Here is a 23,526-nt window from a genome sequence, read left to right on the forward strand (position 1 = left end):
TTGGAAGTCTCTAGCACAATATTTCGATTTATGGTGCATTTATGAAAAAACTTTTTCCTAACGTCCGCGCGGTAACTTCCGAAAATAATCATACATGCGATTGTGGTAATGTTTGCACCATTTTAAATTAGCCATTACATAAAGTTTTATATATGAAAATGTGCGCAATTTCATGCACAATACAACTAAAAACAACCCATGGTTGTAGCTGTTATCAGTTTTGAAATATTTTCATATAAAAAATGATAAGTGACAAATTTTCAACCTTCGGTCAACTTTGACTACCGAAATGGTCGAAAAACGCAATTGTAAGCTAAAACGCTTATATTCTAGTAATATTCAAACATTTACCTTCATTTTGGAACAAATTGGAAGTCTCTAGCACAATATTTCGATTTATGGTGAATTTATGAAAAAAATAACATTTTCTTTACGTCCGCGCGGTAACTCTTCCGAAAAATCATACGTGCGATTGTGGTAATGTTTGCACCATTTTAAATTAGCCGTTACATAACGTTTTATATATGAAAATGTGCGCAATTTCATGTATAATACAACAAAAAATAGTTGAAGGTTGTAGCTTTTCTCATTTTCGAAATATTTGCATATAAATCACGATAAATATAAAAAAAACCACGTTCGGTCAAATTTGACTCTACCGAAATGGTCGAAAAACGCAATTGTAAGATAAAACTCTTACAGTCTAGTAATATTCAGTCATTTATCTTCATCGTGAAACAAATTCGAAGTCTCTAGCACAATATTTAAATTTATGGTGAATTTTAAAAAAAAACTTTCCTTCCCTCCACGCGCGGATTCTCCGCCACAAATTTCCGAAATGCGTAAGTCCCATTCTCGGAATATTTGCTCCGTTTCATATTAGGCATTTCATAGAGTTTTATATATGAAAATGTGCGCAATTTTATGTAGAATAAAACAAAAAATATTTGAAAGTTGTAGCTTTTCTTATTTTCGAAATAATTGCATATAAAAAAATATATATAAAAAAATTCGACATTCGGTCAACTTTAACTCGTCAGATATGGTCCAAAACTGCAATTGTAAGCTAATACTCTTACAGTATAGTAATATTCAATCATTTGTCTTCATTTTGAAAGAAATTGGAAGTCTCTAGGACAATATTTAGATTTATGGTGAATTTTTGAAAAAAATGTGTTTTACGTCCGCGTGTTACGAATTCATGCATTATTTTGTGATAATATTTTCTCTGTGTTGCTTTTATCGTTTTACAATTTGTTATATACCAAAATGATCGCAATTTAGTGTACATTACAACGAAAAAAAAGTAACTTGTTACCTTTAACTGTTTTGCGCACAGCGCGATTTGAATACAATTATATATGAAATTTCGTTTTTGCGCTATCATATATCACATTATTTATATATGATAATGATAATTTTTTTCATTTCTGATGGTTGCATACTAAACTTCAGGCAATGACAAAAAAAGGAGCCAAAAATTAACTCTTAATCTTTAAAACTAAGCGCGCTATGATTTTTTGAAAAAAATATTTTTTCCGCTTCCGCTGTCACTCTGAAATGTCTCCGGCACACGGGAGACATTTTTTTTTTTACCGCTTCGGCGTTTAAGGGTTAATTGATGTAGGTTTTTTTTTTGCACAAGCTAAATATTCTTAGAGGGAGCTCCATCTCTCCTCCACATTTTGACATTTACTCTCTTGAGTACACAAGTTGAGAGTATTGTGGACAAGATACACAAGGCTGGGTATACACAGTAGAGATCTCTCATTATAGACAGATATAAGTAGGTTTGACTGGTACACTACAGGTATATGAGTTTAATTGGTTTATATGAAAAACATTTTTTTTAATAAAAATATTATGTATTGTGAGGCAGATAATGTTTTATTGTAAAATAAAGTTTTTATACATTCAACTTACCTGCCAGATATATACTTAGCTTTAGACTCCGTCGTCTCGACAGAAATTCAAATTTCGCGGCACATGCTACAGGTAGGTCAGGTGATCTACCGTCCCGCCGCTGGGTGGCAGGAATAGGAACCATTCCCGTTTTCTATCAGAATTTTTCTGTCGCCCGTATTGTAAACAACGTTTGCAGTACCTCCTGACTTGATTTTCGTTTTTTCATCGCCATCGATCTTCTGGGCTGTCTTATGCAGGGAAGTACTGGGTCTTTGGTTCGGCATACGCTTTTAGTAACTTTTTAATGTATTTAGCTTCGAGTTTTCGAAGAAAAAATTTACGTGAAACTACCGAATTTGTCGGTAGACACTCACATATTTTGCAATAAAGGGAAACTTTAATATCTATTCACTAATACGTGTAAGAAGTGTTAAAAAAGCTTGATTGAGGAATTTAAACACTCTAACTTCCTATTCACGGAAGTCAGAAAGCATATTACTAAAAACGCTTCCTTTAGAAGCGTTAATATGTCTCGTATTAACGAGCAATTAGAGTATTAACAATACTAGTAGTTGTTGCATCCTCATCACCTTCTTACCTCACAGAAACTACAAATTCATCTTGTGAAAATTTGAAGAATAAATCTAGAGCTCTCATAATGCGAGCTCTTAAAAAAAAAGGTAAGAAGTGAATATAGTGTTTCCAGTGCAGTGGAGGGTGCGTTCTGTTCGGCTCTATCTCGCTCCGAGGCCTAGTCCTCTTCCAAGCTCCCAAGCCCAGAGGAGAAGGAATGTCGAAAGCCTTACGGAAGTTACGGAGAATCCCCACCGATCAGGCGTCCCCTCGGCAGGATCTGGAGCATCCCAGACTGCCAAGAAGGGCCATTGCAAAGGCATCCTTAAAAAAATGTGCGTCTCTTCATTCGATTCTTCATCTTACATCCGAAAAGACAAAGAATGGACATGTTTGGAGTTCGGACGATCTAGCGTGGTCTCGGAAAGTTAGAGAACACTAAGTGCCATCTGGGCTAGAAGCGGGAGCCGCGTTCCAGCAGTCTAGCGCGAGCCACGTTCCAGCAGCCAGCAGCGAGCCGCGTTCCAATAGTCCAAGCGCGAGCCGCGTTCCTCCCTCCAAGCGAGAACCAGAGTCTGATCTCCTGTTTCGCTTTCTTCCATGAAGCTTTGAGTTGTGTCCGAGCTTCCTGAGAATGTTCCGCCTTCTCCCAAGTAACTAGCTCCTATAGATGAGTGGTTTTCTTCAGCCCTAGAAGAACATCTTGGCGAGGAGCGCCAGGCAGGACAGAAGCCCTTTCCAGGCAGGAGGAACTTTCCGGGAGAGGAGATTAACAGAGAAGAGCTTTCTAGGCGCAAGGTGCCTTCAAAGCGAAAACAAATGTCCAAGAGCGAAGAGCCTTAGAATCAAGTGGACAAACAGAAGGATCTTTCCATGGATCGTTCCGAGCAAGAGGCACCTTCCAAGAGTGAGGAGCCTATTAGGCGCTCGGAACTATCCAGACGCAGGGAACCTTCCACAATAACGGAACGTTCCAAGCGCAAGTTTCCTTCCAGGCGCTCGGAACATTCCGAACGTTCCCAACTTTCCAGACAAGCGGAAGAATTTTCCAAGCAGGAATCTTTTTCCAGACGCATGGAACGTTCCACAAGAATGGAACGTTCCAGGCGCGAGTTTCCTTCCAAGAGAACGGAACCTTCCAGACGCGCGGAAGCTTCCAGATACGAATCGCCTTCCAGGCGCTCGGAATTTTCCAAGTAGGAATCTTTTTCCAAACGTGCAGAACATTCCACACAAGCGGAATTTTGCAAGCGCTCAGAACCTTCCGCACAAGCGGAAACTTCCAGACGCACGGAACTTTCCAGGCGCGGATCGCCTTTCATACGCTCGGAACTTTCCAAGCGGGAATCTTTTTCCGGATGCGCGGAACATTCCAAACGCGGAACTTTCCAGGCGCGCGGAACCTTCCGCACAAGAGAAACTTTCCAAGCGCAAAGAACTTTCCACCAAAGCGGAACGTTCCAGACATGCGGAATCCTCCAGGGGGTCGCCTTCCAACAGTTCTTCTCCTCGGAAACGATCTTCCTCTTCGGGACTTCAGAAATCGGAAAGATCTGTTGTATCGTGCAAGAGAATAGAAAAGACTTCTAGTTCTCTTCCAAAGGAACAGAGAGAGTCTTTTTCCGCCAGTCTTTCACCGAATAGGGGCTCTTCTACTTCAGTACGTGAGTGACCTACAAAGGCGCAAGATGTCGCACAGGCGGCCGTCGCTTTTGTCAGAATGATTCTGATACTGAGAGAAGCCCTTCTCCAATATTCAGAAGACTGCTGTAACAGGCAGTTCCTCTCAACGTGGACTGTCTCCTTCATTCATACTCTTCGGCGTTAGGGAATGACTGCGGAAAGGGAACATCAATTTTTCCTTTCGTAAACCCTAGATCTGAACTGGAATCCTGTCCCTTCCGCGATTTCTTTGGAAATCATGAAGACTTAACGAGTGCCTGGATTAAATTCCTTATACTCTTTGTATCTTAATGGGTTAGTTCTCATTCACAAAGATCTCAATACTTAGCATATAGCTCTCTTGGACAAGATTCGGAGGAGCTCTCATTCATTGATTAGAGGCTCTTCCAAGTAATAGACGCGTAGAATATGTCCTTTTAGTTTTATGTCCAAGAGATTAGAAAGCTTAAGAGATTCTCTTCGATCCTCGGTTCTCACTTGGGATCTCCTTTGGATAATACTAGTTCGTTCTATTAACGAAAAGAACGAAGATAGTAAAATTTTCCATTCTCTCCTTGCCTCGGCAAGGAAAGAATGGAGTAGAGAATTTTCTGTATAGGAATACTGTATGGTCGAGTCATATGCGCATACCGTAATTACTCTATGGTTGCCAACTGAATTCCCTGTGTCCTTCCAGGGATTTCCTAGGTAAGGATTACACTTAAAGGGTTTCTTATGACAACACCGACTCAGCTTCTGTATTTAAAGAAGGATGTTTCGCTTAAATATGCATTATTGGATACTTCCTTAAGCTCGAGAATAATTTTACCATATTCCTTCATTGAATGGAATAACTGGCAACTCAGGAAGAATGTACTGAGACAGCGAAAGTAGACTGCTGTCTCTGTATCTGTAAGCCAATACAGTACCATCTGGTTCTCCGTCATGGCCGGTTGGTTACATCTCTCTCTCCTTCGGCATTGACTGACTGTACGTTTCTCTCCCTTACAATCATGGACTTTGCCTCGAATTGAGGGGATTTGTAGGCAAGCATGAATAACATTGTCTGAGTTTTTGCTAAGAATCTTTCAATAGAAAGATCTCTTACAACCTTTCAACGCTGTTTACCGCAATGTAACAGAATTATAGATTATTCTACCAAGGTAGAGCACTATATTATATAATGCTTTCATGCCTACGAAAGCATAGCCTTATTAGAGACCGGAGCATGCTCAGTGAGGAGATGGATGAGTCTAATGGGAACCGTTTTCTTCGTGGCAGAAGTTTGTTTCCCTGAATGGACTATATTACGCCTATAGAGTTTTTTCCTACCAAGAAACGGAAATAACATATAAGATGGCGCCGGGTACCATGACAGAGGTACAGATGTTCTGGCACATAGTCTAAAAGAATTGCAAGCATTTTAGTGGACTTGATATTTTCTTGATATAGCGAGTTGTTAACCAAAGGGTTCAGTAGCCTCTCTGACAGCAGGCTAAGTAAAGTCACGATTCGTTCCCGATTTCGTTCCCCGTCTAATTGAAAGGGGGTTCGATCCCAGGGAAGGACGAAAGGATTTTTTTTAAATCAATTAGGCCAATTCTACAGCTCTCTCATATCTCAAGGAGAATCGGGAATCTCTTTTTCGCCCCTGTTGGCATTAACAAGAGAGAACCTGTTTGGAACACAGACACGGAACGTAACGATCCTTAAGAGGTTCGCTGCACAAGGTTGTACGTCCGTGAGAATCTTTTCGATAATAACTATTAACGTCTGTCTACCCTTAGTTGGAAAGAGGGTTGTGGAAACTTGCGATACGTCTTCCTCATACATCTCTTCGCAATGTTGAAGACGAAGAAGCTTCCTCTAGAATGCTTCCTTATTCTCAAACCAAGAAAGGTAGCAATATATGCCATCCAGTTTGAAAGGGGAATAAACATTAGTCTTTTTTCCCCTATATATATATAAATTCTTAACTGATATTTTAAGATAATTAATGGAGTCAGAGGAAGAGAGGATGATGCTTTTCGCCCCATGTTGGCCTTCGAGAGGTTGGATTCACGGAGGTCACGTTCTTCTCACAGCATGTTTCGGAAGGCTTTTCCAAGAGTCCGGATATTCTATTAGTATCTTTTATAAATGGACCTTAACAGCCTCTCCACTCTGAGTCTGTCTACATGCAGACTGACCGGAAGTGGACATGAATGAGAGGATTTTTCAAGGTAAATGACATGAGTCATAGCCAAGAAATAGAATTGCTGCAGATCGTGCTAGATGGAATGAGGAAACTGGCCTCTTCCGATACCTCTGTGAACCACATAGCGGTTTTTCTTCCCTTTCAGAGGGAGGAATCACCTCTGTATATATCTGCTATCAAAGAATGCAGTAAAAGGCTATACTCTGTCTCTACAAGGGGAATTAGAGATAGCAGAGGATTAAGATCTTCGGGATCTTATACGATACCTCAATTCGACAAGAGTAGGATATCACGCACTTCGAATGGGATCTTTTCGTGGCCACAGATTCCATTTTCCGACAAGATGGAATTGCTCCTCATCAAACTTCTTTAAGAAATTTTATGAAGGAATTCTTTGTTTCTCTGGGCCCTAAACTACCAAGAAGACAAGTGATTTTTTTTTGTGCATTGGAATCTCGCATCAGATTCAATGGAGACTCGGCAATGGGTTCTTGCCAGCATAGTATGTCTGGCAAAAGAACTAAAACCCTCTATTCCTGACTCAATGCTTTCAAATAGAATTTTCGTTGTCCAGACAGAGTACTTACATTTTCATCTACAGAAGAAGAGATGGTTTAAACGTTTACCTACAGAGTCTTTGGGGTGCGATGAGGGCTCGAAATGCTTCCCAGAAGGTATTCAGAGGGATATAATAAAAGCTAAGAAATCAGGGGTCCGCCCAATTTCAGCTCGGAGTCTCCTTCGACTTCCAGGCTCCTTCCCTTCCTTCGGGCAAGGAGAGGGAAGATTCTGCAACGAGAAACTTCATCAACATAAGAAGAGATCTTGTTAGCAACGGAAGTACTCATGAAGGATCCTCTTCGGAGGAAGACTCTTCTCTCTCGTACTGTTAGATATCCTATCGTCTACTGGATGTAGCTGACTACAATCACCTCCCCTGGCTAGAGGCCAAAAGCTCAAAGTGGAAGAATTTCTTCCACCCTTCTCCAGTCTCCTAATAAACTATTGTGGTTGTTCAGGACTTTCGGACAGAGTAGCGCCAGCCAGGCGCCAAATGCCAAAACAGGCGAAAAAACGCCAGAGGCAGACAGTTCGAAGGGACACTGTCATTGTCTGATGCGGAGAAGGAGAGGGCCTCCAACCTGGCGCATTTGAGCAATTCAGACAGATAAGAGTGTCCGAGATGGACATCGCCAAACAGCCTCGAGACTCTACCAAGCTCGAAGCTCCAACAAGTGGGGAGGAGCCAGCCAGGCGCCAGGCACCAAAAAAGCGCCAGCCTAGCACAGTGTGCCAGAAGCGCCAGCCTGGCACAATGCTCCATAAGAACTAGCCTGGCGCAATGCGCCAGAAGCGCCAGCCTGGCGCAATGCGAAGGAAGAGCTAGAAGCGCCAGATAGGCGCGAGGAGCCAGCCAGGCGCGAGGAGCCAGCCAGGCGCGAGGCGCCAGACAGGCTTCAGGCTTCATCCAGAAGAGATCCATGTCAAAGAACACCCTGGTCTTCTTTGAGACAAGTGTGATCTCTTAAGCACTTCATAAGTGACTTGATGATTCCTTCAAACAGCTGAGAATTAAAGCGCATGAAGTGCGAGCTTTTGCGAATTCTTGTTCTTTCCATAACAATATGTCATAAAGGACATATTAGCTGTCACATACGGGAGATGCAACTCTGTGTTGACTTCCCATTACACGAAGGATGTCAAGTTAACCTAAGAGAGATCCATCTCTCTTGGTTTATACGTGTCTGCGGATACGTTGCTGGGAGAGGAAGACGACACTGATCCTTAACTAGTGAGTTAATTTTATTTAACGTAGTGTTTTTTTTTCTTGGGGTTGTTTGAAAGGAGGTTGGGGATAACTCTTTTTTTCAAATTAAGCACTAACCCTCGTGTTAGGATCAGGTGATTGGGATCGGTGTTGTGCTCCTTAATTATGCCACTAGGCATAGGTGTATTGTCATATAAGTAGATAAGACCCCATTGACAAAGGCCATTAGGTTCTGTTGAGTAAGTGGATAAGACCCCATTGACAGACCTACAAGAACTCTTAGCCATAGGTCACATCCTCGCTGAGGCTCTTGAGACGGAGTAGACTCCTAAGCAATAGCTAGGTAGTCAACCCTCCGTCTAAACAGATAGGAACCAAGGTTTTATTTATTTATTACCTACAACGTATGTTGTTTACCTGTCTACTCAGTATTTAGCTGTCTCTTACCCACCACCGAGGGTGCCAATCAGCTAAGTATATATCTGGCAGGTAAGTTGAATGTATAAAAATTATATTGTTATGATACAATAAAGTTTTATACATACTTACCTGCAGATATATACTTAGCTTTAGACTCCGTCGTCCCGACAGAAATTCAAATTTCGCGGCACACGCTACAGGTAGGTCAGGTGATCTACCGTCCCGCTGCTGGGTGGCAGGAATAGGAACCATTCCCGTTTTCTATCAGAATTTTTTCTCTCTACCACCTGTCTCCTGCGGGGAGGCTGGGTGGGCCATTAATCGTATATATCTGCAGGTAAGTATGTATAAAACTTTATTGTATCATAACAATATCATTTCTCAGATGTATAGTAATTCTAGACCTGTTGATTCTTTTGAGTAGATGTTTATTACCTGTGAATATAACAAAGACTTTAAAATGCATTTTCAGAAACGCTGCGATTGTATCCACCAGCACCACGCGTTGATCGTAGAGTAACAAAAGATTTCACTCTACCTGGCACAGATTTTACTCTTTGTAAGGGTCAGAAAGTAACCATTCCCATATATAGGTAAGTGTATATACTGTATTGCTAATTAGTGCATATGTATAACTTAGCTTCTATTTGTTTATTCCTATTTCTCTCTCTTTACAGTAATGTAACTGGTGCAAGAAGACATTATGAAAATGGTCAGTTAAATGGCAGATGCCTTTCTTTTTTTATAAATACAAATTCAGGCACGTAGATTGTAAAAATGTGAAAAGAAAACCCAAAAAATATTGGGATGCATTAAACATCAGTTGACAACTAAAAAAAAGAAGGCATTGGTATTCTAATGGTATGCACTAGTTAGACCCCACTTAGAGTATATGCTGTAAGGGCATAGGAATATTAGAAACTATACAGGCAAGGCAACCAGATTAAAATGTATCATCATTGTTGTTGAGTTTAGGCTATATGTAATATACCACAATTTTTACTTTATAGAAAGATTTCAGTTAAGAGATCATTTAACTGACAAAAATATAAATTAAGAGGTCTTAAAATAAAATAATTTAAGATATTCAAAGATATGAATATCATAGGCTACAGGTATTTACTTACCTTTAGTAACCAAACTAGATGGAGTGTAAGGAAAGTGGATCTGAAAAGTTAACACTTGTCGATCTTGAAACTTCTCATGCATATAATATGTACTTAATTTTGGGACAAATATTCGGCTGAGGTTGGCCAGTTTAAGAATAATTTGAGTAAAGTTTATGACTTACTTTTATTTATTAATTTTTTCAAGCTATTCATATTCATTTATTTAGTATTTTCTTTTCAAATTGTCATCTCACCTGTAATAATGTATTTGAGGTACCTCCATCCTATTATATAAGATTCTAGTATTTCTCATTTAGAAATTCCTACTTTTGGTTGGTGCAGGATTGCCATAAAAAGATAAAAGGCCATGCCGTTTATTTATATAAGTTAAGAGTGGTGATACAGATAGATGTATATTGTAGATTTTCATGCCATCACAAACTATTTTGAGAATTTTAAGAAAACATTTGAGTCTTGTAATATGGAGATTATTAGCAAAAACAATAAAAAAAAAAAAAAAAAAAATGAGCACTAGGCTTCAAATGCAGCAAGTGAGGGGGGCTAGTGTCTCTTCAGCTCCACTCACTGACAGGTGAGATATCACCAGTGGGCGATCGATAGCTCAGTGGAGCTCATGGCCAGATACATTCCAGGCAGAAGTAATGCTGTGGCCGACAAAGTAAGTCATCAAAGTCAAGTCCTGGTTATGGAGTGGTTTCTGCATGGACCTAGCAGAAAGGCTGTTTCACTTGTGGAGAAGACCTATGTGAGACCTCTTCGCCACCCGCTTCAACAGGAAGTTGGAGGTCTACTTCTTGGTGGTTCCAGATCCTTTCGCCTTTGCAGAAGACGCTCTTCAGCACCCTTAGGACAATCTCTAGGTGTACTCCTTCCCTCCGTTCTGCCTGATCCGTCAGGTCCTGAACAGAGTATAATGAGTTCCAGGAATCTCGGGATGAGCTTTGTGACTCCTCTGTGGCCCAAGGAGGGGTGGTTCCCAGACCTTCTATCTCTTCTGTCAGCAGTTCTGAGAGAAATTCCCCCTTGGCACAACCTTCGTTGCCAACCTCATGTGGAGAGGTTCCACCAGTTGGTAGGGTACCTATCTCTTCATGGCTGGAGACTATCAAGTATCTCCTCAAAGCGAGAGGCTTTTCTCGCAAGGCAACAGGTCAGATGTCCATCAGCAGTTTACCAGGGCAAGTGGGCCATCTACTGTAATTGGTGTCGTTGACGGGGTTTCTCTGCTGTCAAAGGCTACGGGGCTGCCTTGGATATGGTCCTACACCTGAAAGGCATGGGCATATCTCTATCTTGGGAAATCTTGATGTTGTTCAGTAGTTTCAAGCAATCCTGTTCACCAAGAGAACTCAGGCCTTCGACGTTGGATCTTACTCTGGTCCTGAGTAGTTGTCGAAGTATTGTCTTAAGAAGCCTTGAACAAACTTTTCAATAGATGGCGTTGTCGGAAGGTGTCAGTGTAACTTCAAGTTTTGTATCCTTGGGTGGTTGGTGTTCCTATCATCCGAGGTATAGAGTGAATGTGCAAAATCCTGACAGATAACTACCAAAGCAGCCCTCCACTGACCGACTTGTAAGCTTCTATTGTGTTTTGTTAACATTTCATTTGTTTATTGTCTTTAGTCTGTTATTATATAATTATATAAATTTAAGTTAATAATAGGGATTCTGATGCAGTATTAATGTATTTACAGAATCCCTCTCTCTTGCCTAATTACTGTAAGGATATTGGTCCCCTACATCTGACTTGTACAGTATTGCCTTGCTTGATGTCGGCTCCAATGCAGCGTGTCGCTAATCATCGTGTCTCTAATCACCGATTTTCTTTAATGCTGTGATCCTTGTTTAGTTCATATTTACTTTGACATATCTTGTATATATATTGATATAAGGGTATATTTGCTGAAATATGATTGTTAAATTTTATTTTTCATTCTAATTGACATCCCATTGAACCTATGTAAATGGCCCATCAAAAGCCAAGGGTAACTTATTAAGATCTTATAAGACTAAAATCTTGACAGTAGTCTCACTCGAGCTCCAATCAGATGCTGCATTGGTTGTCAGACAGATCTGACCCTAAAGACACTTAAGGCATAGGTGTTGTAGACTTTTTGTTAGCATGGGCTGAACCAAGAAAGTGTCCGAGAATACCATTTCATTCTGGCTTCATGAGGTGATTAAACAGGCATACTCCTCACCTTCAAGTTCTGTCATGACATCAGAGGAATGGGTTTCTCTGGCTTTTAAGAAGAACTTGTCTGTTCATAGGATTCTGAATGCTGGTTCCTGGCTTTGGCAAACTACTTTACTTCCTTTTACCTGAAGGACGTTCCCACAGGTCCTTGGACACTTTTTCCTTGGGTCCGGTGGTGACTGCCCAACAAGTTGTGTAGCTCATCCAGTGCCCCTGGACATGTTATACGCAGGAACTGGTATGATACAGGCTAGTGCAATGGTCCTACTACATTGCTTTGTTGGTTTTTATTCCATACAATAGACAAATCTGCTTCTCAGTAGCATTTACTCTTCTCTCTAGCAAGGGGACAAACCCCTTGTGGCCTACATGGTTTGTTGCATGAACAGATGGAATGGAGTTCTCTTGGTCTTCCATGAATACAGTGAAGCTCGACATGTATCATTGTGTTTAATCCCAGAGAGCTGAGTTTTTAGGTACTCATAGATATAGGTACACATATGTATATCTATTCTCTCACAGGCTCCGACCCCCTTCTAAGAACTCTAATTTCTAGGAAGGATCAGGTGGGCTGAGCTCCCAGTCAGTTCAGGGTACTTGTACTTCCCACCAAGTATAAGTCTATCCTATTGTTAAGACCGAAGGTTTTGTTCCGCATATGAACAAATGAAAAATATTTAATCAATTTGTATTTTTCATAGCTAACAAACCTGAGGTCTTAACATTGATTTCCCACCGCCAGCCACCCCTTTCATACCTTGGGATGGAGAAAAGACTAGTGCGTCACAGGGTTCCACTTGTGGTCGGTGACCATCCTCCACCTCGTATACATATGAGTTGCCAGTTGCCACATATTCCTTGCAATACCATCTTTGATTGTTTTTAACCGGTTTCCAGCTGGCTCTGTAAGATTATCCTATTGGTAAGACCTCAGGATTGTTAGCTATGAAAAACACAAATTGATAAAAAATTTGTCATTTTGTGTAACCACAATTAAGCATAAAATCCAAGTACTGTAGCTTTATTTTTAAAGCTATTATCCCCGAAGCCTTAAAGGGAAAATATAAATTTTAGTGGCTAACCTTCTATTAAGTAAAAGATGGTATGGACAGCAAGAGTACTTTTCCTAAAGTGGTTTCGCAGCTGTTTCGTGCTGGAGGTTAAAAAATACATTTCAGGCTGAAGATTCCTATTAAGAAGTCACTAATACTGGAGAATTTCCCTGGCCAACCTTTGCTTCATGAACTCAGTGCTGAAGCTGATGAGGTAGTCTGAATGCTGCCTAAAATCAACATCTCATATTCACTCAATCAGGGGGTAACAAGGGTGTTCAAGGCACACTAAACATAATACTGAATAGGTGGTGGTTCAAGCTATGGAGGAAAGTCTGTGTAGAGAGAACATCATAAAGTGAGGAAACAGCAATGAAAACTATCAAGCTTGAGACAGTAAACTCATTCTGAAAGAAATTTTGGCCAAAATGTTTGAAAAGATTTAGTGGCTTTTTGTTTAGAGGTGGTAAGCAGAGATATTTATTTACTGAGCAAATTAGGTGGTTCAGAAAATGTTTGAGGACATAGAAAGTATTTTTAGGACTTAATCAGTGCTTACATTACTGAATTAAGTGAGGAAGATCTAATGGAAGTGACTGCTCCCAAGGCAGAAGTGTCAGAAATAGAAAATATAAAATGAGTGCTGGAAAGTAAGTTTACATTGGACAGTACATATTGCTGACTCTGTGAGTTGAAATTTTTGATGGACTGTTTTGTGATGTCAACCCATCTGTGACATGTACTTCGAAGGTGAAGTTTTGACATACAATAACAATTTTAAGGAACTGAAAAAATCAAAAGGGAAACTTAGAAGTTATCTGCATTTCCAGAGACTAATACTAATGTCTTCCTCACCCACCCCTTCCACCTTTTCTGCAACTGTAGAGCCAAGATTAACCAGTGCTGATACCTCCCTTTCAGTGTCAGTAATTCCAAGATAATTTTTTCCTCCTTCCTCCTTACCATATAGAATGCATAAAAGAAGGTGATAATGATGACAAGATTTATATCTAATGTTCAATTAAGATATAATAATATGGTATGGGTAGTAATATAGTCTATCTGTGAAGTGAGTTGCTAGTGGTTTTAGGTTTTGAGCAAGTTTCAACAAAGTAGCTAGAAGTGTGTATATTGTGCAAGTATGTGTGATAAATGTTTGTCACGTCATCCTCATAAATGTCATAATTGTATTTAGGACATTGTGGGAAAGTGCACATGCAATATTAGTTGAACAGTATTTTAGGCTAGAAATTTTCTTTTCCAATTTTATGATCTGAAATTCAATAGTATACAGTTTTCATTACAGACACTTCTCACTTAATGTCTTAGTTCCATTCCTGCATTCTGTTGCTGAACTAATTTGTTGACTAGTGATGGGCCCCCAGAAATTGAGGGGAGGGTGGCTTGGACTCTTGAGTATCAGAGATTGAAGGTTGAGGAAGCTTCAGTCGGTTAGATGACATTGTCATCAAAACCATATAGGCATATGGTCAACTTAATCTATTCACACATGTGCACAGACAGGAATAGTAGTAGAATTGTTTGTGTGGCAATTAGAGCATACAATATGTGTGTGTGTGTCTGCTTATGAAAAGTTAGAAAAACAAGTCCAAAAATATCACTTCCTTGGGCTTAGGGGATGTATAACATAGGTTAAAACCTTTGGTAAATATGTGTGTACTGATCAACAATATTAATGACTTTTTATCAAAAAGTGGAATAAGTTAACTATCACAACACAAGTGAGAAAGTGTGGTAGACAAACAGATAACTGGCATATATTCAATGATTGCTTATGGAACCTGCAGCGTACATGTACGTGGGCACTGGTCATAAGTCTGAGTGGTCATTAAACAGGTGTCATGAAGTTATGAGAGTCTATACTGTTATTTATTACTGTTTTTATTTTTTGTACATTTAAAATCTGGTGAATAATAAAGTTCATGTTAATCATAAGTTTTATCGTGCAAGATTTTAGGTTTTTTAGTCTAAAAGGCTAATGGTATTAAAAAGGGAAAGCTTTTTAGGGGGATAAAAGTTATGTATGATTTAATCCATTCTCATATTTCCTTTGTCTCTAATCTCCATGAAAGACAAGAGACAGTCTTTTCTGGCTTATTTGAATTTTAGATTTAGGAACATATCTGGTTAGTAGTCGGGAGATTGCCTATATTACTAAAGTGCGATGTTAGTAAAGTGGAAATACAATACTAGTTGTAGAAGAATGTCAGAAAGATATACTATGAAGGCCATAAGTTTCATTTTGCTTAGCATTTGTTAAATGTTTGTTTCATGTATTTAATTTAAATGCATCAGTTGTCCTATTGCTTATTAAGGATGGTAATAATACCTAGTAGAAGAGAGCTTCTTTGCTCTGACATAACATAAGTGATGTTTAATGGTTATTAAGAGTCATGTATTTTTAAAATCTAATTTACTAATTAACAATGTTCTTACTTTTCATGAAGTATTCACCGAGATCCTCAGCATTACCCAAATCCAGAAAAGTTTGATCCTGAGCGTTTTTCTCCTGAAAATAAAGTCAGTCGGTCACAAATGGTGTATCTCCCTTTTGGGAGTGGCCCCCGAAATTGCATAGGTGAGATTGCTCTTGGATTTGTAATAGATTCTGAACAGAGTTCTCCCTTTCTGTATCTTAGAATGTTTGTATTTTTATTGGAGAATGTGATGTTGAATGTGATGTTAGATGTGGGAATATGATTTGGTTAATATATATACTGTATATACTTATTTCTTCATATGTGGAACAAACCTTTGGTCTTAACAATAAGATCAATCTTCTGGCGCTAGTCAAAGACCAATTGAGTCTGGACATGTCTCATTGTGTTTACACCCAGTGGACTGGGTTTTAGATTTCTATATATCTAATCTCACAAGTTAAAAGCTCCTTCTTTATAACTCTCATTTCTTGGAAGGGTGGTCGGGTGTGCCAAACCTCCATTCGTTTCAGGATTCTCATACCTACCCTTAAGTATGAGTCAATCCTATTGTTTACATTGAAGGTTTGTTCAGCATCTGAACAAATGACAATTTTTTAATCAATTTGTAATTTTCATCGCTGAGGTCTTACTGTTGAATGCCCACCTCTAGCTGCCCCTCTAGTAATCCTGGGTTGGAAGAAAGACTAAATGCATCACAGGTTTCATGCGTGGTTGGTGACGACTCTCTACCTCTTCTACGCCTTAGATCCCAGATGCCACAGATTCCTTGCATGTAAAGTCTTTTATTATTTTTTTAACCGGTTTCCAGCTTTCACCAGAAGATATATATTATTGTGAAGACCTCAGGTTTGTTAGCTATGAAAAATACAATTTGATTAAAAATTTGTCATGTAATACTGGAATTTTGGAAGCTTATTTTTAGTTATTGTTTATGGAGTCAAACATTTTATGAGAGATGCATTTAAAACTAGAAATTTTGGGACTTGTAGTTATACTTAAGTATATTTTTTGTCCAGAAATGTTTTTACATTTTTTTTGCAAAATGAAGATTTTATGAGACAAACATTTCTACCTAGTACATCCATAAGTCTTTGTACCCTTATCTGTGGTAGCTATTGTCTGCCCAGAAGATAAGTTTCCCTTTCTGTCTGTCTTACTATGTGTCCAGGTCCCTGAGTTGAGGCCCCCGAGTTGAGGCCCCTTAATGGTGAAAACTCATTACACTGCAAATCTGTCGTTCAAATATATGCAGTCACATACCCCATAAAATTTTGCTGTCTTAACCCTTAAACGTCGAAGCGGTATTTTACAAATCCTCTCCCGTATGCCGGCAGTGTTCGCGAGTGAGTGCAGAAGCGGAAAAAATGTTTTTTTCAAAAAATCATAGCACGCTTAGTTTTCAAGATTAAGAGTTCATTTTTGGCTCCTTTTTTTGTCATTGCATGAAGTTTAGTATGCAACCATCAGAAATGAAAAAAAATATCATTATCATATATAAATATTGGGATATGTGACAGTGCAAAAAAAATTTCATATATAATTGTATACAAACGGTTAAAGCTAACGAGTTAATATTTTTTCGTTGTATTGTACACTAAATTGCAACAATTTTGGTATATAACACATTGTAAAATGATCAAGGGAACACAGAGAAAATATTATCACAAAATGATGCATGAATTTGTAATGAGCGGACGTAAAAAAAAGCTGTTTTCAAAAATTCACCTTAAATCGAAATATTGTGCTAGAGACTTCCCGTTTGTTGCAAAATGAAGGTGATTGATTGAATATTACTAGACTGTAAGTGTTGTAGCTTACAATTGCAGTTTTCAACCATTTCGGTCGAGTTAAAGTTGACCGAAGGACAAATTTTTTCTATTTATCATTATTTATATAAAAATATTTCAAAATTAATAAAATCTAGAACCATAGGTTGTGTTTTGTTGTATTCTACATGAAATTGCGCACATTTTCATATATAAAACTTTATGTAACGGCTAATTTAAAATGGTGCAAACATTACGACAATCGAACGAAAAAATTTCTTATTTTTTCGGAAGAGTTGCCTCAAGGGCGTAAGGAAAAAGTTTATTTCATAAATTCACCATAAATCAAAATATTGTGCTAGAGACTTCCAATATTTTGCAAAATAAGGGTAAATGATTGAATATTACTAGAATGTAATAGTTTTAGCTTACAATTGCTTTTGACCATTTCGGTCGAGTCAAAGTTGACCGAAGGTTGAAATTTTGGCACTTATTGTTATTTATATGAAAATATTTCAAAACTGATAAAAGCTACAACCATGAGTTGTTTATTGTTGTATTCTACATGAAATTGTGCACATTTTCATATATAAAACTTTATGTAACGGCTAATTTAAAATGGTGCAAACATTACGACAATCGGAAGAAAAAATTTCTGATTTTTTTTGGAAGAGTTACCGTGCGGACGAAAGGAAAATGTTTTTTTTTTTTTCATAAATTCACCATAAATCGAAATATTGTGCTAGAGACTTCCAATTTGTTGCAAAATACAGGTAAATGATTGAATATTACTAGAATGTAAGAGTTTTAGTTTACAATTGCGTTTTTTGTCCATTTCGGTCGAGTCAAAGTTGACCGAAGGTTGATATTTTGGCACTTATTGTTATTTATATGAAAATATTTCAAAACTGATAAAAGCTACAACAATGGGTTGTTTTTAGTTGTATTCTACATGAAATTGGGCACATTTCCACATAGAAAACTTTATGTAACGGCTAATTTAAAATGGTGCAAACATAACGACAATCGGACGAAAAATTTAATGATTTTTTCAGAAGAGTTACCGTGCGGACATAAGGAAAAAGTTTATTTCATAAATTCACCATAAATCGAAATATTGTGCTAGAGACTTCCAATTTGTTGCAAAATGAGGGTAAATGATTGAATATTACTAGAATATAAGAGTTTTAGCTTACAATTGCACTTTTCGATTATTTCGGTGGAGTCAAAGTTGACCGAAGGTTGAAATTTTGGCACTTATTGTTATTTATATGTAAATATTTCAAAACTGATAAAAGCTACAACCATGAGTTGTTTATTGTTGTATTCTACATGAAATTGCGCACATTTTCATATATAATACTCCATGTAACGGCTAATATAAAATGGTGCAAAAATTATGTCAAAGTGATGAAATAATTTCTGAGGTGTGTCGCTGATACTTTTTAGTTCGAGAAGAAAGAAATTCGCGCTTGCGCACCTGGGTAACGATTGTAAACAAAACAACGCCTTGATCCGCGAGCTCCCAGCATCCCCCAAGGTGCGTGGTTCAAAAGTTTTTGCCTAGTAGGCCTATAACTATTTTTCCGCGAATTTAAAAAAACTTTTTTATATCGACGTACCATATGTCCAATCGGCTCCTAACAGACAATTTATATCGACGTTTAATACGTCCAATCGGCGTTAAAGGGTTAATCATTTGTTCTTCCATAGCTGTATTCTTATAGTCTGTTGTTAATTATTTGGTGGTGTTCATTTCATACCTGTAATTCACATAGTTTTGGTTTTTATTTTTTTATTTATTTTTTTTTTTTTGCATATGTGTTTACTCACCAGCCTGGCCACCAATTGTAAGTGCCTTGCCTGTTGGCAAATCTGTAGGTACAGAGTTTATTTGAACAACTGGCTGTTCTAGTGTAACAGCTGGGAAGTGTTCTGGCTATCTTTTTGTATCTGTATAAATACTGTATATGTACTACACATATTTCCTTTTTTGATAATTAAAAGGGTCTGTTTTCCTACCAAGGAGTAGGACTTCTCTTAAACTTGAATTGAACTTTGTTGAGTTTGGGTCTACTTCATCCTATTCTGGCAATTTGTTGGTTATGTAAGACAATGTTTGTTAGATGAAGATGCCCCCTGTCTCTGGTATACAGTAAATAACCTGTTTAATGCATAATGTTTTTTCTATTGTCCCTTTGGTGGTTTCTGGTAGGATAATAGGTAATCTTTTTCCAAACACTCATCTCTTCATTGTCATCTTCTCTCAGCTGTTGTTTCATCCATTATGAACCACCATCTATATTAGCTTCAAACTTCCCTTTTCTCTTGTTAATCTGACAGCTCCTAGTTCAGCTAACCAAGCTAGCATAACCTGCACACTAACCAGACTGTGAGTAATGTGTATTTTATATCTAGTCACAATGACACCATCCTGAAGAAGGAGCAGCTCTCTATGTACTTCATTCACCTTCCAAAACCAAGTATATATTTTGTTCTGTAAGACAGTTTTGTGCTGTAAAGGAAGATGGTATTTTTTACATGGATTGTGTTTCCCACAATACAAACAGCTGCCATGCAATTAAACATTATACTAGTACATAATTTCAAGAGCAAAGCTTCATTCTGAATAGAGATCAGGTTGAAAGGAATCTCTTACTCCCTTTTGGTAGCAGAGGATGTTAATGATTTGTAGCATGCAACACTTTTTAAAAGATGTATACTTTCAAAGTTATCATGGTTCTCATCTAACATTGAGAGCTAATCACCAGTATTGCATTAACACATTAAGTAATTAAGGTTATATTTTGCAGGTATGCGTTTTGCTTTGATGGAAGCAAAAGTAGCAGTAGTGTATTTGCTTCAAGATTTTGCTTTCATACCAAGCAAGAAAACTCAGGTGCCAATAGTTATTGAAAAAAGAAGTGGACTCTTAAAGGCACAAGATGGGGTATGGGTAAGGTTAGCAAAGAGAACCTGAGGTACTGCATATTTACCCTTTTGTAAACATCCCAATACGTATACTTATAGTTATACATCGAGGAAGAAGAGGTTAAAGTAGATGACCAGAGTTTCATATCACATAGATGATATGAAATTATGTATGTTGTAAGTATGATTTTCCTTTTGTCAAGCAATAACATTGATATATAGTACATAGTAAGAAATGGCTGACTTGAATATTGTGAACTGATAGTAATTCATGCATATGTTAACTAGGTAAATGTATTCTTCCTTCCTTAAACCTTTAACATATGAATATTGAATTATCTCTGATGAGTTCATTAGTATTGATAGAATGGATGAGTATGAAGGACTTCAGCTAAAAAAAAATATTTTGATTTTCCAGCTTATACAGTAGCTATTAATTGAACTAGTGCATATAGAGTTTTTCACTCACAAATAAAGAGATTTTGTGCAGATTACTATTATAAATACAATAGTGTCAGAATCAGCATTATTACAGACTGTACTATTTTGTACTGTACATTAACTGTTAGAAGTATATTAATTTTTTGAAATGAAAAATAGTAAATAGATGTTTTCAAAATGTACAAATGTTTGTTATAGTTTGTTGCAAGGTTTGGTGCTGTAATTAGGTAGAGCCTTAAGAAATGATAATTGGCAGAAAAAAGTAATGTGACACTTATGAATATTTTGTTGTCCTGCAGTTAATTTAAAACTACACAATATTCTTTTTATCTCTTTTATGGTGTCAATTGTTGATTTATGGTTGAGTGATTTTTATTTGGAGATATATTTTATTATAGTATAGGCAATGCAGAATTTTTATTTCTTAAAAGTTAAGAGATGGCTTATCACTGGTAAGATGCAGAGTGCTAGAGGTCTGAAGGTGTTAAAAATTTGTGGCTTTTAAGTTTAATTAAGTTTAATTTAATTTATAGTGGACATAAGTATGTTTATTGTTGGTATAGCAAAGTATAGGTATATATCAATATATTTTCTAACTCTTAAAATGTACTAATTATTTTTGTCAAAATTAATAGTAAAGCAAGATATTTAAGTTGAAGTGACTCAGCAAAGAAGCAGCCTTAGTGCTTGATTGAATTCTCTGCTCTTATTACCTCTCATCTTTTCATCAAATTCAGTATTTATTCATGCATTTTGATTACCTTCAGTAAATATTTGACCTCCAAGTTCTGGATATTTCTTCTCATTGATATTCTGGCTGTGTTCTGCAGTTCATTGGTTGTCTCTTAGATCTTCAAGTATTTTTTCTCATATCATATGAACAAAGAAACAAGATCGTGGGGTTCTCTTATCCCTCAATCTGTGTTGGAGAAGCTCAGTGTTCTAGCAGACACATGGAGCTGCTCTCAGGAAGTTCTTGGGGATTGAATGGAGATGTTGACGGAAGTTCCAGTATTCCTTCCAGAGAGGAAAGATCGTCTCAGACAGTCTAATTTCCATTTCTTCCAACGGAACCTCTGCGTGCTGAAGTTGGCTGCCTGGAGACTGTCCGAGCAGTTCGCCATTCGGGACTCTCTAATGCAGTGGCGGCCAACTGTCTTTCTGTCTGAGAAGATCAACTAGGAAACTATTCTTCACTAGGTTGGCTATGTCATTGCCGGAAAGATGGACATAGCATTGGTTGCGAAAGTGGCAGATTTCCTCTTATTTTTAAGGAAGAAAGAACTTGACGTATTCTACGGTTGCTGGGTATAGGTAGAGGCTCAGTAACATGTTCAGGTTTCACCTGCCGGAGCTTTCAGCCAGTAGAATTGGCACGATCTATTAAGATCTTTTAGAATAGAACATTTAGTTTTCCACTTCGGGCCCCCTCGTGGGATTTAGTGACTATTTTGAGGCTGTTGAGCTCTTCATCTTTCGAGCCTTTGGAGTCATTATTCTTAAGGGAGCTAACCAAGAAGGTGTTATTTTCAGTTGCTCTGGCTACTGCAAGTAGAAGTAGTGAGATTCAGGCAGTGGCAAGGACGGTATCTTTTTCGGGGTAGGATATTTTTCTTTCTTACTGGCTAGAATTGGTTGCAAAGTCTGAGTCTGAAATGTATCTTCTTCCTAGATTGTTTTAAGTTTCATCGTTGGATGATTTTGTAGGAGGTGACAGATCTGGAATGCTGCTATGTCTGATCCGAGCTCTCAAAGTTTATTTGTGATGTACTGAGAAACTTTTACCTTGTCTGAGGACCTTATTTGTTTTCTCCTAGTTGTCCATCTCATTCTATTGCCAAAAATGCAATTAGTTTCTTCTTACGAGAGGTTATAAGTCGAGTGTCGGAGGGTTCTTCATCGCTTTAGGAGCCTTTGAATTCTTCCTTGAGTCCAAGGGTGCATAATATCAGGAGGATGGCTATTTCTTTGGCTTTCTTGAGGAAATTTTTGGTCGTCGATTTTGGTGGCGGTTACTTGAAAGTCAGTGTCAGTTGTCACGATGTTCTACCTTACGGATATTCAGTTTTCTTCAGAGAAGGGTTACTTGCTGGGTCCTTTGGTTGTGGCCAACTCAATTTTATAATTAGCTTTGAATTGTTAGGCTGTTAGGGGTTTATGTAGTCAGGGTTCTTATCGAGTGTATATTTTTTAGATCTTTTAGGTTAGGGAGATCCCGATGGTCATGTTGGAATATCTTCAACTTCTGCTCAGTCACCTGTGTCAGTGAGCAATAGAGAACTCAGAGGTCCTGCAGACTCAACTTCTCCTCCAGATATGAGAGGCTGGATAGCCACATGGGAGGTTTGACACTCCCCTTCATACATGAGAGGTATAGAATACCACATGGGAGGTGCTTCTGGCTCAGATGGTACCTTAGAAATGAGACTGACGTTGAGGTACTCTCTCTGCAAGCATCCTCACCTACCGAGTTAGACAACTAGGTGAGGAGACACTGAGTTAGACAACCAGGTGAGGAGACACTCATTTACACATAGTTACCTGCTTGTGCTCCGTTAAATTAGATTGATCCCACCTCCATTAAATTGTGTTATTTGGGTTAGTTCAGGTGTTCAGGGAGTGTATTGTAAAATGAAGTTTTCATATAAAAACTAATATTGTAATACTTACCTGAACACCTGAAGGATTCCCACCCACCTCCCCACTTCAATTTTGATAGTGAGTGACTCAATTGGGGATGTCGGCCTTGGTCAACCGATATTTGCAGCAGTGTTGGTAGCACTGGCAGTTAACTACCCACCTTGTAGGTAAATTTATGAGAATATAGTTAGGGCTGGTCAGTGACCAGGGCTAATTCAGGTGTTCAGGTAAGAATTAGAGTACATGTTAGTTTTATTTTGAAAACTTCATTTTACAAAAAATAATAATTCCAAGAGGCAGGGTGTAGCAAAATCTGGTGCTTGCTAGCCCTGATAACTTATGCAGCATTTCAAACAAATCCCACACCATATCCAAGAGCTTG

The 23,526-nt window shown here is 38.2% G+C and overlaps 1 protein-coding gene across 5 annotated transcripts in view; it reads left to right on the forward strand.

The window, feature by feature from the left end:
* Positions 1-23,209, forward strand: part of LOC135224629 (probable cytochrome P450 6a13) — a 216,421-nt gene extending 193,212 nt beyond the window's left edge. For 4 of the 5 annotated variants that reach the window (XM_064263831.1, XM_064263832.1, XM_064263833.1 and 1 more), the window contains exons 8-10: positions 8,998-9,118; positions 15,373-15,503; positions 19,946-23,209. In XM_064263831.1, coding sequence (XP_064119901.1) covers positions 8,998-9,118; positions 15,373-15,503; positions 19,946-20,112 — 419 coding nt within the window. In that variant the 3' untranslated portion in view covers positions 20,113-23,209. The remainder of the gene's footprint in view (positions 1-8,997; positions 9,119-15,372; positions 15,504-19,945) is intronic. The other variant, XR_010316787.1, reaches the window with a different exon arrangement.
* Positions 23,210-23,526: the final 317 nt, after the last annotated feature.

Source organism: Macrobrachium nipponense, chromosome 12 (assembly GCF_015104395.2).
Source record: "Macrobrachium nipponense isolate FS-2020 chromosome 12, ASM1510439v2, whole genome shotgun sequence".
Lineage (NCBI taxonomy): Eukaryota > Metazoa > Arthropoda > Malacostraca > Decapoda > Palaemonidae > Macrobrachium > Macrobrachium nipponense.